The sequence below is a fragment of the Pseudorasbora parva genome, chromosome 9 (assembly GCF_024679245.1).
Source record: "Pseudorasbora parva isolate DD20220531a chromosome 9, ASM2467924v1, whole genome shotgun sequence".
Classification (NCBI taxonomy): domain Eukaryota; kingdom Metazoa; phylum Chordata; class Actinopteri; order Cypriniformes; family Gobionidae; genus Pseudorasbora; species Pseudorasbora parva.
Genome location: NC_090180.1, coordinates 1,432,733 through 1,450,813, shown reverse-complemented (window position 1 = coordinate 1,450,813; position 18,081 = coordinate 1,432,733). Strand labels below are relative to the sequence as shown.

Below are 18,081 nucleotides of genomic sequence, written 5' to 3'. Positions count from 1 at the left end.
TTTCCCTCACTGGTACAGTTCATCATTATATTCATCTACGGCTTTAAAACCTGAGGTGAGTTTAAGGGCTTAGTTACAGTTCAGCACATCCTTGCAGACACTCACAAAATAGATGGAGTTATATTATCAGGAGACATCTACGCTATCAAAAAGTGATTGTGTCTTTAGCCAGACAGGACATTTCTCCACTGCACAGTCAGAGAATGTGATTATCTTCAATAAACAGACTGTTTATCTGCAGTCTTTTGCTCCTTATCTACAGAACATATAAGAGTCTGAGAGAATGAGACGGACCACCAAACAGAAGCACTGCTTTTATATTAAATGATGGACTCTTATCAGCGTGGACCATATTTGAAGACATGTTCACATGTTAAGAGGCTTGAACACACAGATGGGATGGCTGTGTTGTAGGCGTGTTCTTCAGAACATGTTTTTCTCCCATTTCTCCATGCAGGGTTGGACAGCATTCAGAAGATTGCATCTCAAGGTCGTTACGAGCTCCGCGTCGACATGAAAGATGGCCAGGAGTCCGTATATGCCAACTATGACAGGTTTTCCATTGGGGATTCCAAGAGTCTCTACAAACTGAGGATAGGAGAGTATAATGGCACTGCAGGTGCGGTCGGAGGACATTTGGACAGTCATTTTAAATACATTCAAAGGAAATAACACGTTTTTTTTATTGGTTAAAACATTTAAAAGAACACAAATACCGGTATATCTCTTACAGGGACAGTTCACCCTGAAATGAAAATTAGCCCATGATTTCCTCTCCCTCAGCTCATCCTAGGTGTGTATGACATTCATCTGTCAGACGAACACAATCAGAGTTATATTAATAAATGTCCTGACTCTACCAGGCTTTATAATGGCAGTCAATGACTGGTTTCTGTTTAGTCCATAAATTTGTATCTTTTATGATGGATGGATGGATGGATGGATGGATGGATGGATGGATGGATGGATGGATGGATGGATGGATGGATGGATGGATGGATGGATGGATGGATGGATGGATGGATGGATGGATGGATGGATGGATGGACTTTTATGATGGATAGATGCACTTTTATGATGGATAGATGCACTTTTATGATGATAGATGCACTTTTATGATGGATAGATGCACTTTTATGATGGATAGATGCACTATTATGATGATAGATGCACTTTTATGATGATAGATGCACTTTTATGATGATAGATGCACTATTATGATGATAGATGCACTTTTATGATGATAGATGCACTTTTATGATGGATAGATGCACTATTATGATGATAGATGCACTTTTATGATGATAGATGCACTTTTATGATGGATAGATGCACTATTATGATGATAGATGCACTTTTATGATGATAGATGCACTTTTATGATGATAGATGCACTATTATGATGATAGATGCACTTTTATGATGATAGATGCACTATTATGATGATAGATGCACTTTTATGATGATAGATGCACTTTTATGATGATAGATGCACTTTTATGATGATAGATGCACTTTTATGATGATAGATGCACTATTATGATGATAGATGCACTTTTATGATGATAGATGCACTTTTATGATGGATAGATGCACTATTATGATGATAGATGCACTTTTATGATGGATAGATGCACTTTTATGATGGATAGATGCACTATTATGATGATAGATGCACTTTTATGATGATAGATGCACTTTTATGATGATAGATGCACTATTATGATGATAGATGCACTTTTATGATGATAGATGCACTATTATGATGATAGATGCACTTTTATGATGATAGATGCACTTTTATGATGATAGATGCACTTTTATGATGATAGATGCACTTTTATGATGAATAGATGCACTTTTATGATGATAGATGCACTTTTATGATGGATAGATGCACTTTTATGATGGATAGATGCACTTTTATGATGGATAGATGCACTTTTATGATGGATAGATGCACTTTTATAATGGATAGATGCACTCTTATGATGATAGATGCACTTTTATGATGAATAGATGCACTCTTATGATGATAGATGCACTTTTATGATGGATAGATGCACTTTTATGATGGATAGATGCACTTTTATGATGATAGATGCACTTTTATGATGATAGATGCACTTTTATGATGGATAGATGCACTTTTATGATGGATAGATGCACTTTTATGATGATAGATGCACTTTTATGATGATAGATGCACTTTTATGATGATAGATGCACTTTTATGATGATAGATGCACTTTTATGATAATAGATGCACTTTTATGATGGATAGATGCACTTTTATGATGGATAGATGCACTTTTATGATGATAGATGCACTTTTATGATGGATAGATGCACTTTTATGATGATAGATGCACTTTTATGATGATAGATGCACTTTTATGATGGATAGATGCACTTTTATGATGATAGATGCACTTTTATGATGGATAGATGCACTTTTATGATGATCGATGCACTTTTATCATGGATAGATGCACTTTTATGATGATCGATGCACTTTTATCATGGATAGATGCACTTTTATGATGGATAGATGCACTTTTATGATGGATAGATGCACTTTTATGATGATAGATGCACTCTTATGATGATAGATGCACTTTTATGATGATAGATGCACTTTTATGATGATAGATGCACTTTTATGATGATAGATGCACTATTATGATGGATAGATGCACTTTTATGATGGATAGATGCACTTTTATGATGATAGATGCACTTTTATGATGGATAGATGCACTTTTATGATGGATAGATGCACTTTTATGATGATAGATGCACTTTTATGATGATAGATGCACTTTTATGATGGATAGATGCACTTTTATGATGGATAGATGCACTTTTATGATGGATAGATGCACTTTTATGATGATAGATGCACTCTTATGATGATAGATGCACTTTTATGATGATAGATGCACTTTTATGATGATAGATGCACTTTTATGATGATAGATGCACTATTATGATGATAGATGCACTCTTATGATGATAGATGCACTTTTATGATGGATAGATGCACTTTTATGATGGATAGATGCACTTTTATGATGATAGATGCACTTTTATGATGATAGATGCACTCTTATGATGATAGATGCACTTTTATGATGATAGATGCACTCTTATGATGATAGATGCACTTTTATGATGGATAGATGCACTTTTATGATGGATAGATGCACTTTTATGATGATAGATGCACTTTTATGATGGATAGATGCACTTTTATGATGGATAGATGCACTTTTATGATGGATAGATGCACTTTTATGATGATAGATGCACTTTTATGATGATAGATGCACTTTTATGATGGATAGATGCACTTTTATGATGATAGATGCACTTTTATGATGATAGATGCACTTTTATGATGGATAGATGCACTTTTATGGTGAATAGATGCACTTTTATGATGATAGATGCACTTTTATGATGGATAGATGCACTTTTATGATGATAGATGCACTTTTATGATGATAGATGCACTTTTATGATAATAGATGCACTTTTATGATGGATAGATGCACTTTTATGATGGATAGATGCACTTTTATGATGATAGATGCACTTTTATGATGGATAGATGCACTTTTATGATGATAGATGCACTTTTATGATGATAGATGCACTTTTATGATGGATAGATGCACTTTTATGATGATAGATGCACTTTTATGATGGATAGATGCACTTTTATGATGATAGATGCACTTTTATCATGGATAGATGCACTTTTATGGTGAATAGATGCACTTTTATGATGGATAGATGCACTTTTATGATATGACTTTTATGGACTAAACAGAAACCAGTCATTGACTGCCATTATAAAGCCTGGTAGAGTCAGAACATTTATTAATATAACTCTGATTGTGTTCGTCTGACAGAAGAATGTCAAACACACCTAGGATGAGCTGAGGGAGAGGAAATCATGGGCTAATTTTCATTTCAGGGTGAACTGTCCATTTAACGGTGGTTTTGGATATTTATCCTATCAGTATTAATTATGGTCTGTTTTTGCTCCAGGCGACTCTCTGAGCTATCACCAGAGCAGACCGTTCTCTACCAAGGACAAGGACAATGACATTGCTGTCACTAACTGTGCACTGTCCTATAAGGGAGCATGGTGGTACAAAAACTGCCATCGGGCCAACCTTAATGGCAAATATGGAGAGTCCAGACATAGTCAGGTAAGCCAGATAGTCCTGAGCACTGGACTGAACTGTCTGCTATATTCACATAATAAGAGCTCAAATTGAGAGGGGCTGGGCGGATCCAGGACCCCAATAAGAAGTAAAAATAAAAATAGACTTTACTGTAGTTTTGTGCACAATTGTGCATTTTTCTTCATTTCTCTTTTAAAAATGTATCAGCAAATTGATTCATGATTCGGATCACGTGTCTTGACTTTGGCGATCCGAATCATGAATCGATTCGCTGACTCATAACCGTTTGAATCTTTATTTGAGGATTGAACACAAACGCGGAAGAGAAGCCAATGCTGAATAAAGTCGTAGTTTTTGTTATTTTTGGACCCAAATGTATTTTGGATGCTTCAAGAGACTCTAATTAACCCACTGATGTCTCATATGGACTACTGTGATGATGTTTTTATTCCCTTTCTGGACATGGACAGTATAGTGTGCATACACTTGCATACGCTCTCGGACTAAATATAAAATATCTTAAACTGTGTGTGAAGATGAACGGAGGTCTTACGGGTGTGGAGCGACATTAGGGAGAGGAGTTAATGACAGACATTTCAGTTTTGACTGAACTAATCATTTAATTATGCAGAACTTTAATCCTTTATAAAAAAAAAAAGTTGGGCATTTTAACATTGGGCTCAATGAGATTCTGCTCCTTCTGGAGCCGCTCTAGTGGCCATTCGATGAACTGCAGTTTAAGACACTTCCGTTTTTGCTTCAAGAGAAACTAGAGGAGGTTTCCGCTTGGTGTAAATCTGGAAAATCTACATTAGCTCGGGGGTCATGCCCACAAACCCCACTAGATCACTTTTGTGGCCTATGTACTTACAAAATCCCACGTATGGCCCTATTACAGGAATCGTCCTTGCACATAATTAGCTTGAAGATGTGGTCACATTTGCCATTATTCTGTGAATCGTCTCAGTCAGTTCGAATTCGAGTGAGAATTAAAAAGATATCTGAATGTGTTGTGTTGACAGAAAGCTGTGTTTGACTTCTGTGTGAGCTGTGCTTCACACACATCACTATTGAAAATAGACAATGAGCATTTTGCTAATGTGACCGCACCTTCACACTTTAATATATGCATTGTTTCCACCAGTTATACTGCCTACACATGCCAACGCTCACAGGAACTTAGTGCCTTGATTCCTATCTTAATTCAGCGATTTGATCTTACACCTACAGGCCTTTGTTAGCGGTGACACATTCGATGTGGTTTTGTTTGCAAGGGCAGGAGCTAGAGACAGGAAACATGCAAGAGCTTTTCAAAGCAAAATGAAAGCAAATAAAGCTCGATGTGTGCGATTCACAGGCCAGTGGGTAAAAATACTGGAGAGCCGTCCTTGCTCAATTGCGTTGTGTCATGTCCTGTTGTCTCACTGTCTGCTTTCATTTCAGCTTTCTTCTCAAACCTTAGCGGGTGTGTGTAGATTATAAGCGATAAGGTCATATGTCCCATTGGTATCTGTGCTATTTATTCATATGCGCCGAGGTTAACACTCTGAAAACTAATAAAGGCCTATAATGGAGAAAATATTCTTTTGAGAGATGTTCTTGACTTTGGGGTATTTTAGTAGTAATAACACTGAAATTGGCAATTGGTATTTGTACATAAATGGTAAACGTATGTGCATTTGGATAGATGTTGAAATGCACTTTAACATACTGACAACATGCTTTACAACTTTATTGGCAAATGGTAAACTGGAGCATTGCACTATATTCACTAAATAAACCTATGATGGTTTCACAATATTGTGTGTCGATTACTGGATATTAGATATTTGTGTAATGTTGGTGTCGGTCAATATTTACAAACATTTCCAATATCTTTCATTAGATGATGGAAAAGATAACCTTAAAAAAACACAAATAATTTAATAGCATTGATAGATTTTAAACAATTAGATTTTTGGTGTTTTTTTATCTTTATTGTAATAACATGAAAATAGTTATTGGCTTATCAGTATTGACTAGGATTTTACTATTGGTGCATCCTTTAATATTCCACACTGTAAAAAAATTGTTGGTTTTACTTAAAGTAAGTAACCTGGTTGACCTAAAATTTTAAAACTCAAAATATTATTGTATCTGAACCACATAAAAATGTGATAACAGCATTATTTGTCATGTTTCACTGCGTCATCACAAATAAAACACACACCATTATCCAATATGCTTACAAAATCTTTTAATAATATTAAATAAAAGTTGTCGATAAACTAAAAATTTAATTTCCAGGTAACTTATTTTTTGAAATATTTTTTTTTACAGTGTATAAACGTCGTTCAAAAATTCTAAATATTATACACTTCTTAAAGCGAGACACTACAGGCAAACATTTTTTTGTTTGTTTGTTTGTTTTTGTCATGCATCTGTCAATAACTGGTAGGTTTAAAGTGGGAGGAGTTGGATCATGGGGGGGGATCTCTGACTATATAATTTGCAATTGCAACTTTATTTCATGCAACTCTGAGGAAAAAAAGTGAGAATTGTGAAATAAAAAGCAATTACCTTTTTTTTTAATTCTGTGGTGGAACCCATCATTTTCTGATTTAGAGACTGATAAAAGGAGAAAAACCTCTGACTTATATTTAAAAAAAAATCTGACTTGCAAATTACTGCATTTTTAATTTGATAACACTTTATTTAAATATTTACACATAACATTTTGGAAAAACTTGTTAAAAAAATGTCGGCATGTTTCATTGTCTAGTCTGTACTACAACACACTTTATGTATAAATACCAACAGTACAACTTTTAATAAATACTTTGTAAAACATATTGTTGGTTTAACTTAAAAAAGTAAGTAACCTGGCTGCCTTAAAATTTTGAGTTTTGAAGGAAATTTGTTTAATAAATAGAAACTCAAAATATTATTGTATCTGAACGACATAAACAATGTGATAAATCATGAAAATAGCACAATTTGGCTCCATCATCACAAATAAAACACACAATTACCCAACATGCTTACAAAATATTTTAAAAATATTTTAATAAAGGTTGTCGATTCTCAAAAAATGTTCATTGTATTAACTCAAATTTTTAATTTCAATGAACTCAATATTTTAAGACAACCAGGTTACTTTTTTTCTCTCTCTCTTTATGTACAGTGTAGTTAATATAACTGCTCGTGTGTTTGCCTTCTGCAGGGTATAAACTGGTATCACTGGAAAGGCCATGAGTTTTCCATCCCTTTTGTGGAGATGAAGATGAGACCTTTCAACTACCGCAGCATCAGTGGCAAGCGGAGGAGGTCCACCCATTAATCCACCGTCCTTCTAGCTCTTTCTATTTTTAAACAGGGCGAGGAGGACACAAGGAGCGACGTAACTTATTTAATGAATGACGAAATCCCTTTGACGAATGTTGGTTGTAAATTGTAAACCTCGAGGTTTGGTGACTTTATGTGTAATGCTATTTGTTCAGTTCTGGGAGGATGAAGGCTTCTGCTCGGCACGTTTACAGTGTGAGGCTTGCGGAAAAACAACCTCACTATTAGGTGAAGAAAACAGATCATTTCTCCCTTTGAGATAAAGATTTTGCCCCTAAAAATGAGATGCTTCTATTTTTATAAGTGATGAGAAATACCTTTAAAGAGCAACTGAATGATTGTCATGTTCATGTGACCCATTACAGTGTTAGATTCTGCATTCGCTGCACCCCGAAGCCAACGTGTTATTATTTAATTGTAGATGTAATTTCATCTCATTTTTAAACTTATATTAATTTTACTGTTAAACACACAATTCTATAAGCATTGAAACCTCGGAAACCAAAGAACTATTCAGTATCTGAGGTCAAGTCAGACGGATCTGAAACTAAAAGGAATGATTGTCCCATATTGTATTTTATTTTAAATGTGTGCATGTTTCATTTAGGCTATCCTGAGAGCACTGATATGAAGAACTCACATGTGACCCTGGAGGACAAAACTGTGTAAAAAAAAATGTGTAGATGATCAGAAAGCTGAATTAATAATCTCTCCATTGATGTATGGTTTGTTAGGATAGGACAATATTTGAAAATCTGGAATCTGAGGGTGCAAAAACATCTAAATATTGAGGAAATCTCCTTTAAAGTTGTCCAAATGAAGTCCTTAGCAATGCATATTACTACTAATAATACATTTATGATATGAACATGTGCTAAATATCTTCATGGAGCATGATCTTAATATCCTGATGATTTTTGGCATAAAAGAAAAATGGATAATTTTGACCCTTATAGTGTATTGTTGGCCACAGATATACCGGTGAGATTATGACTGCTGAAGAGCTCCAGGGTCACATGTGAATCATTTTTACATAGCTCCATCTCACACTCCATGCTTTAGTGTTTCAAAAGCTTTTGTTCCTGTAGAATAATTGTGTCCATCTGTGTCTTGGTCAATAGCGATTCCTAGTTGAGTGCAGGAGAATAGCAGAAGACCATCTGAAGGGTTCATAGATGTTTCTGGTCCTTTCATAAAGAGTCCTTCTGAGATGGATTTGGGCAGACTTTAGCTTTTAAGACTTGGCATAAACACAATAGGTCATAAGAGCAATGCAACTCCTAGTGCAACATAGTCTTTCTTCTTTAACTTTTTGTCCCTGACTTCATTCTGTAGTTTAACACGGCCTATTTTGTACAGTGGCTGAAAGGTTTGTGAAGGAGTACAACCACAAGATATTTTTCTAGACCTTTCCTCATGCAGTGATATTTCTTTTTCTAGTGGCACATCTCTCTCTCATTTCTGAACTAGAGGTTGTTGTTTTTGTTTTTTTTGTCTAATTAACACTGAAGTTGTCATACATTGTTTTGAATTCACCTTTTTAACCGTACTGAAACAACACTAGCATAACACAGATATACTGACAGTCAATTAAAACATTTAAAAGATCTGCATGTTATTCTGCGTCTCAATTTAGGACAAAACCAAACAAAACATATGACTGGACATATGATATTATTGACTGGCTTTCATGTCAAACTTATTAACTTTTCATTAACTCCTTTGCTGTTTATATATATATATATATATATATATATATATATATATATATATATATATATATATATATATATATATATATATATATATATATATATATATATATATATATATATTAGGGCTGTCAAAATTAACACGTTAAAGGTGCACTATGTAGTATTTTTGCAGTAAAATATCCAAAAACCACTAGGCCGGTGTTATATATTTTGTTCAGTTGAGTTCCTACAATATCCCAAATGTTTCCAACTATTTGTAAATTGTGAGAAAATTGCTGTTTTAACGAAGGACCGGGACGTTTCAACATTGCATTTGAGGGAGTCGCCTGTCTAACGCGTCATATCTGCGTTACCCTCGGTTTTATTTGGCAGGAGCGCTTTACTCTTAGCAGTGTGAACAAGTGAACGCACGGAGTAACGTCATAACATCATTTTAAACACACTTAAATGTATCTAATATGATAAACAGAGCTGCTTTACCTCATAATCATAACTGGAAGAGCTGATCAGTGCAGGCGCCCGGCGACTGTGTCCCGTCCCGTCATAATAAAAGTCCCGGTGTTCGTGAGCCGTGTGTGTGTTTAACAATCTCTCCAGCAGCTGTGCTCAGCTCCTCAACACTCGCTCCTGCTCTGCTTTACACTACAGTAACGTTAATAACCGCATCCATGAACGTGATTTCTGCCCGAGTCCTATTTTCCACCGGCTGTGAGGTGAAGACCACATGTCCCAAGATGCTGCGCTCACACCTGGCGTCATCAAAATACGCCTTTGTTTAGAACAGGCGCCCTCCAGTGGACGGAAAGTTGCACAGTGCACCTTTAACGCAAATTAATTTTAAAATCACTAATTATATTAACACAGCGCACATTTTCTGTTTGATCTGTGGCCAGTAGTTGGAGAAATTGAGATCAGCCATAGACGTAAAGGATGCAGCAGCAAACATTAATAGCGAAAGAAAAGGGTTAACAATAACGTTACTCGGATATATATATATATATATAAATCACATTTACAATTTAGATTCTTCTGCTCTGGTATATGCTCTATGTTTAATATTAATATTCTCCGGCGTTCTGCTTTTCTAACAACACCTGTTTCCCACAGTCACAAATCTCCTAATGAGCGTCTTCTGAGAGACAACACTAGGATGTTTTCAAAGAGTATCTTCCCTTTTCCTTTGCTTCAGTTTTTCTTTTCTTTTTAAGGGGTTAGATTAGAGAGTGTGGCAACAGCTGGGATGGGAACTGGAAACCAAGTAAATTCTTAATCAGCTCAAGCTAATTGCATTTAACACTGAAAAAGACTTACATTTCGCATGCACCAGAAGGCATCACTTTCTCCATTTGCTGTTCTGTGGAGAACATGGGTGGAAATGTGTGTACCTTCTTGTGTTTTCTAAGCGTTTTCTTCTTCAAACTAATTGTTTGTGGGTTCAGCCCTTCTAGTTATTTTTGAAAGAGGAATAGGGATGTCATGTTTTGTGGACTGATTGAGACCGCTTCTCAAAAGAGAGCGAGAGAGACGGGGGCAGATTTTCCTTCATTATTCATTGACTCAGCATATGGTGGAGACACTTCTTTCTGAAATGCCTCCTATCCACCAAACTACTTATGGCTCAAGATTCAACACTTACAAACATGTTACACATAACACTACGAACTCAAACTCTGTGTTATACAGGCAACTAGGTCATTTTTGCCACTCTCATGTACATTTATTTCATTTTGAACATTAGGATATTGTAAAAAAAAAAAAAAAAAAAAAATCCCCTACATTTTGTACCCAAGTGAAAATGTGTTTAGCATGAACACTGATGAAACAGGCAATATGTGCAAAAGAATGGACTCTGAGACATTTCTCCTTAACTTGCTAACCACATTGTCAGATAACCTTGGATATTAGCTCTAGTTTAACTTAAAATGTGCTGTATAGTTCCTTTTTTAATACATTTTCTACACATTAATAAAATATGCAAAATACAAAATCTTGAGTTTGACTGTGAAGTGATTTCGGGGGGGGGGGGGGGGTATTTGTAAAGCATCATTGGAGGTTGTGTAGCCAATTAAAAGCATATAATAAATTATTAACTTTTTTTTTAACATACTCATTCTGCAGATATTCTGAAAAACAGATAAAATATTGCTAAATATTTTTTACTGATAACAGTTAGCTATGCCGTTCCTCTTGTGTGTGTGGTGTTTTGTCTTTTCATTTTTGCTGGTGATTTCTCAGGATTTTGTCTTTTTCTGCAGATTGTTTTATAAATGGGTAATGAGTTTATGAGTCACTGAATCAATCGCTTAACCGATTTGTTCAAAATATCGATTCATGCATAAAACACTGTGTTACTCTAAAACGCAAAACCGTTTCTGCTTTGACCTCCTTTGGAATAATCTGATTGTTATATTAATAAATATCCTGATGTTTCCAAGCTTTATAATGGCAGTGAATGGGACTCATGAGTTCGAAGCTCAAAGGAGTGCATCTATCCATCATAAAAGTGCATCTACTCATCATAAAAGTGCATCTACTCATCATAAAAGTGCATCTATCATCATAAAAGTGAATCTATCCATCATAAAAGTGCATCCATCATCATAAAAGTGCATCTATCATCATAAAAGTGAATCTATCCATCATAAAAGTGCATCTATACATCATAAAAGTGCATCTATCATCATAAAAGTGAATCTATCCATCATAAAAGTGCATCTATCATCATAAAAGTGCATCCATCCATCATAAAAGTGCATCTATCCATCATAAAAGTGCATCTACTCATCATAAAAGTGCATCCATCCATCATAAAAGTGCATCCATCATCATAAAAGTGCATCTATCATCATAAAAGTGAATCTATCCATCATAAAAGTGCATCTACTCATCATAAAAGTGCATCCATCCATCATAAAAGTGCATCCATCATCATAAAAGTGCATCTATCATCATAAAAGTGCATCTATCCATCATAAAAGTGCATCTATCATCATAAAAGTGCATCTATCATCATAAAAGTGCATCCATCATCATAAAAGTGCATCCATCATCATAAAAGTGCATCTATCATCATAAAAGTGCATCTATCATCATAAAAGTGCATCCATCATCATAAAAGTGCATCTATTCATCATAAAAGTGCATCTATCATCATAAAAGTGCATCTATTCATCATAAAAGTGCATCTATCATCATAAAAGTGCATCTATTCATCATAAAAGTGCATCTATTCATCATAAAAGTGCATCCATCATCATAAAAGTGCATCTATCATCATAAAAGTGCATCTATCATCATAATAGTGCATCTATCATCATAAAAGTGCATCTATCCATCATAAAAGTGCATCCATCATCATAAAAGTGCATCTATCCATCATCATAAAAGTGCATCTATCCATCATAAAAGTGCATCTATCCATCATAAAAGTGCATCTATCATCATAAAAGTGCATCTATCCATCATAAAAGTGCATCTATCCATCATCATAAAAGTGCATCTATCCATCATCATAAAAGTGCATCTATCCATCATCATAAAAGTGCATCTATCCATCATCATAAAAGTGCATCTATCCATCATAAAAGTGCATCTATCATCATAAAAGTGCATCTGTCATCATAAAAGTGCATCTATCCATCATCATAAAAGTGCATCTATCATCATAAAAGTGCATCTATCATCATAAAAGTGCATCTGTCATCATAAAAGTGCATCTATCCATCATCATAAAAGTGCATCTATCCATCATAAAAGTGCATCTGTCATCATAAAAGTGCATCTATCCATCATCATAAAAGTGCATCTATCCATCATCATAAAAGTGCATCTGTCATCATAAAAGTGCATCTATCCATCATCATAAAAGTGCATCTATCATCATAAAAGTGCATCTGTCATCATAAAAGTGCATCTATCCATCATCATAAAAGTGCATCTATCCATCAGAAATGCTACATGCTATCAAGTGAAATATCTTGCTTAGCTTCAGAAAGCCTTTATTAATCCATGTAGCTGCATGGAGCACGTTTATGATGGATGGATGGATGGATGGATGGATGGATGGATGGATGGATGGATGGATGGATGGATGGATGGATGGATGGATGGATGGATGGATGGATGGATGGATGGATGGATGGATGGATGGATGGATGGATGGAGTTTTTTGAGCTTCAAACTCATTGGCCCTGTTCTCTGCCATTATAAAGATGAAACATCTGGATATGTATTAATATAACTGATTGTGTTTATCAGAAATCAGAAAGTCGTAAACACGTAGGATGTCTTAAGGGTGACTAAATCAAGGTTCAATGTCATTTTAGTTAACTAATCCTTAAACTTTTATTTCATAGTCAAATGAATATTAGACTATATATATAAATACGTTTTTGTGTTCTGCTACGTGCTCGAAACAATTGTGCTCCGATACTGTACTTTAGGGTATATTATATTTTGATTATCGAAAACCAGGACACTTGGCAATGAGATACTCAAATGATACTCAAAGTTTACTCAAAGATGTCTTATAATTTCAATACATTTAAAGTATAACCTCTCTGTATGGATAGAACATTTTTATATTAGGGCCAGGAAAACAGGACGTTTGGTCACCCTACTGCACTTCAGTGATGGCTCTAATGTGTCAAATACAACATCACTATTTTATAGGCTATAAATAACACTCACAATCATGCTGTTAGTCTGAATATGCATGGCCCCTGCATACAAAATGTATAGGAATATAAATGTAGGAAAGAGAAGAAATGGGGCATTTGAGCACTGAAAGGAAACCGAATCAATGCTGGTTGCTTGGTGACAGAATTTTATACAGCGTTTTTATGTGCTACTCTCTTATTGCTGCGTCATACACTTTACAGACACACTCTTGCTAGGTGGTAATTTATGATCTAAAAATACATAAGAAATCCTCTTCAGCGTTACAGATGTAATAACCCCTTTTATCTACATTAGGCGGGTGGACAGAAGTCTTGAACTGACTTGCTAGTGCTTGTATTAAACGGATAGTTCAGCCTATAATGAGCCTGATGTTGATCTGCTGACCCCAGGGCATCAACATGTAGGTGTGTGTGTTTCTTCAGGAGAACACAAATGAAGATTTTAACTCCACTGTTGCTGTGTGTCGGTCATATAATGATGTGAATGGGGAACAATTCTATGAGATCAAAAAAACAACATGCTTAGAGAACACACACACACACACACCCTGCTGCTCCTGATGACACACTGATATCTTAAGACACAAAACGATCCAACAACGCACTTCACTTCTGGTAAAGGTCAAAAACACACGCGCTGGATATGCAATATACTATGAGCCAGATCGTGTATTATTGACCTTCTTTACCAGATGTGAAGCGCGTTGTTGGATATAGTGTTGTATTTGACGTAAAAAATGATAAATACAGCTCGATTTCTCACACAAACTGATCGTTTTGTGTCTTAAGATATCAATGTGCCGTCATGAGCCGCAGGGCTCTTTGTGCGTGTTGTTTTTTTCCTCTCATAGAATTGTTACCCATCCACATCATTATATCAGTCAGTTTAAATCTAGACTAAAAACACATCTCTTTACTATGGCATACGTACTGTATAGAACAATTTTAACCTACATTATTCAAATCAATTGACTGATTGTTAGGCTGGATTAACTAGGTCAGTCGGAACCGGGAACACTTCCCATAACACCTGATGGACTCGATATATCATAAAAAGAGTGGCATCTACGCTAATGTTAGTCTCTCTGCCCGGATTTAATGGTGGACCTGCGTCTGGACATGACCAAGTGCATCCTGGAGTGTCTGCTTAGACCGTGTCAATGCACCCTTCGTGACGAGTTTGATTGACAGGCGCTCTGAACAATCAGAACGCCGATATTGTGCACTTTAATGATGAATAGATGCACTTTTATGATGATAGATGCACTTTTATGATGATAGATGCACTTTTATGATGGATAGATGCACTTTTATGATGGATGGATGCACTTTTATGATGGATAGATGCACTTTTATGATGGATGGATGCACTTTTATGATGATGGATAGATGCACTTTTATGATGATGGATAGATGCACTTTTATGATGGATGGATGCACTTTTATGATGGATAGATGCACTTTTATGATGATGGATAGATGCACTTTTATGATGGATAGATGCACTTTTATGATGATAGATGCACTTTTATGATGGATAGATGCACTTTTATGATGATAGATGCACTTTTATGATGGATAGATGCACTATTATGATGATAGATGCACTTTTATGATGATAGATGCACTTTTATGATGATAGATGCACTTTTATGATGATGGATGCACTTTTATGATGGATAGATGCACTTTTATGATGAATAGATGCACTTTTATGATGACTAGATGCACTTTTATGATGGATAGATGCACTTTTATGATGATAGATGCACTTTTATGATGGATAGATGCACTTTTATGATGATAGATGCACTTTTATGATGATAGATGCACTTTTATGATGGATAGATGCACTTTTATGATGACTAGATGCACTTTTATGATGATAGATGCACTTTTATGATGGATTGATGCACTTTTATGATGACTAGATGCACTTTTATGATGATGGATGCACTTTTATGATGGATGGATGCACTTTTATGATGGATAGATGCACTTTTATGATGGATGGATGCACTTTTATGATGGATAGATGCACTTTTATGATGGATGGATGCACTTTTATGATGGATGGATGCACTTTTATGATGGATAGATGCACTTTTATGATGGATAGATGCACTTTTATGATGGATGGATGCACTTTTATGATGATGGATAGATGCAGTTTTATGATGGATAGATGCACTTTTATGATGACTAGATGCACTTTTATGATGATAGATGCACTTTTATGATGGATAGATGCACTTTTATGATGATAGATGCACTTTTATGATGGATTGATGCACTTTTATGATGATGGATGCACTTTTATGATGGATGGATGCACTTTTATGATGGATGGATGCACTTTTATGATGGATGGATGCACTTTTATGATGGATAGATGCACTTTTATGATGGATAGATGCACTTTTATGATGATAGATGCACTTTTATGATGATAGATGCACTTTTATGATGAGAGATGCACTTTTATGATGGATAGATGCATTTTTATGATGATAGATGCACTTTTATGATGGAGAGATGCATTTTTATGATGATAGATGCACTTTTATGATGATAGATGCACTTTTATGATGGATAGATGCACTTTTATGATGGATAGATGCACTTTTATGATGGATAGATGCACTTTTATGATGGATAGATGCACTATTATGAAGATAGATGCACTTTTATGATGATAGATGCACTTTTATGATGATAGATGCACTTTTATGATGATGGATGCACTTTTATGATGGATAGATGCACTTTTATGATGAATAGATGCACTTTTATGATGACTAGATTAACTTTTATGATGGATAGATGCACTTTTATGATGATAGATGCACTTTTATGATGGATAGATGCACTTTTATGATGATAGATGCACTTTTATGATGATAGATGCACTTTTATGATGGATAGATGCACTTTTATGATGACTAGATGCACTTTTATGATGATAGATGCACTTTTATGATGATAGATGCACTTTTATGATGGATAGATGCACTTTTATGATGATAGATGCACTTTTATGATGATAGATGCACTTTTATGATGAGAGATGCACTTTTATGATGATAGATGCACTTTTATGATGGATAGATGCACTTTTATGATGGATAGATGCACTTTTATGATGATAGATGCACTTTTATGATGATAGATGCACTTTTATGATGAGAGATGCACTTTTATGATGGATAGATGCACTATTATGAAGATAGATGCACTTTTATGATGATAGATGCACTTTTATGATGGATAGATGCACTTTTATGATGGATAGATGCACTATTATGATGATAGATGCACTTTTATGATGATAGATGCACTTTTATGATGACTAGATGCACTTTTATGATGGATAGATGCACTTTTATGATGATAGATGCACTTTTATGATGATAGATGCACTTTTATGATGGATAGATGCACTTTTATGATGACTAGATGCACTTTTATGATGATGGATGCACTTTTATGATGGATAGATGCACTTTTATGATGATAGATGCACTTTTATGATGGATAGATGCACTTTTATGATGATGGATGCACTTTTATGATGGATAGATGCACTTTTATGATGATGGATGCACTTTTATGATGGATAGATGCACTTTTATAATGGATGGATGCACTTTTATGATGATGGATAGATGCACTTTTATGATGGATAGATGCACTTTTATGATGGATAGATGCACTTTTATGATGGATAGATGCACTTTTATGATGATAGATGCACTTTTATGATGGATAGATGCATTTTTATGATGATAGATGCACTTTTATGATGGATAGATGCACTTTTATGATGATAGATGCACTTTTATGATGGATGGATGCACGTTTATGATGGATAGATGCACTTTTATGATGGATAGATGCACTATTATGATGGATAGATGCACTTTTATGATGGATAGATGCACTATTATGATGGATAGATGCACTTTTATGATGGATAGATGCACTTTTATGATGATAGATGCACTTTTATGATGGATAGATGCACTTTTATGATGATAGATGCACTTTTATGATGATAGATGAACTTTTATGATGAGAGATGCACTTTTATGATGGATAGATGCATTTTTATGATGATGGATAGATGCACTTTTATGATGGATAGATGCACTTTTATGATGATAGATG

The 18,081-nt window shown here is 35.0% G+C and overlaps 1 protein-coding gene across 2 annotated transcripts in view; it reads left to right on the top strand.

Annotated features, from left to right (window-relative positions):
- tnr (tenascin R (restrictin, janusin)) overlaps positions 1-9,267 on the top strand; it is a 252,698-nt gene extending 243,431 nt beyond the window's left edge. For both annotated transcript variants that reach the window (XM_067453468.1, XM_067453467.1), the window contains 3 exons: positions 458-619; positions 4,057-4,220; positions 7,399-9,267. In XM_067453468.1, the coding sequence (XP_067309569.1) occupies positions 458-619; positions 4,057-4,220; positions 7,399-7,515 (443 nt within the window). In that variant the 3' untranslated portion in view covers positions 7,516-9,267. The remainder of the gene's footprint in view (positions 1-457; positions 620-4,056; positions 4,221-7,398) is intronic.
- The last annotated feature ends 8,814 nt before the right edge of the window (positions 9,268-18,081 follow it).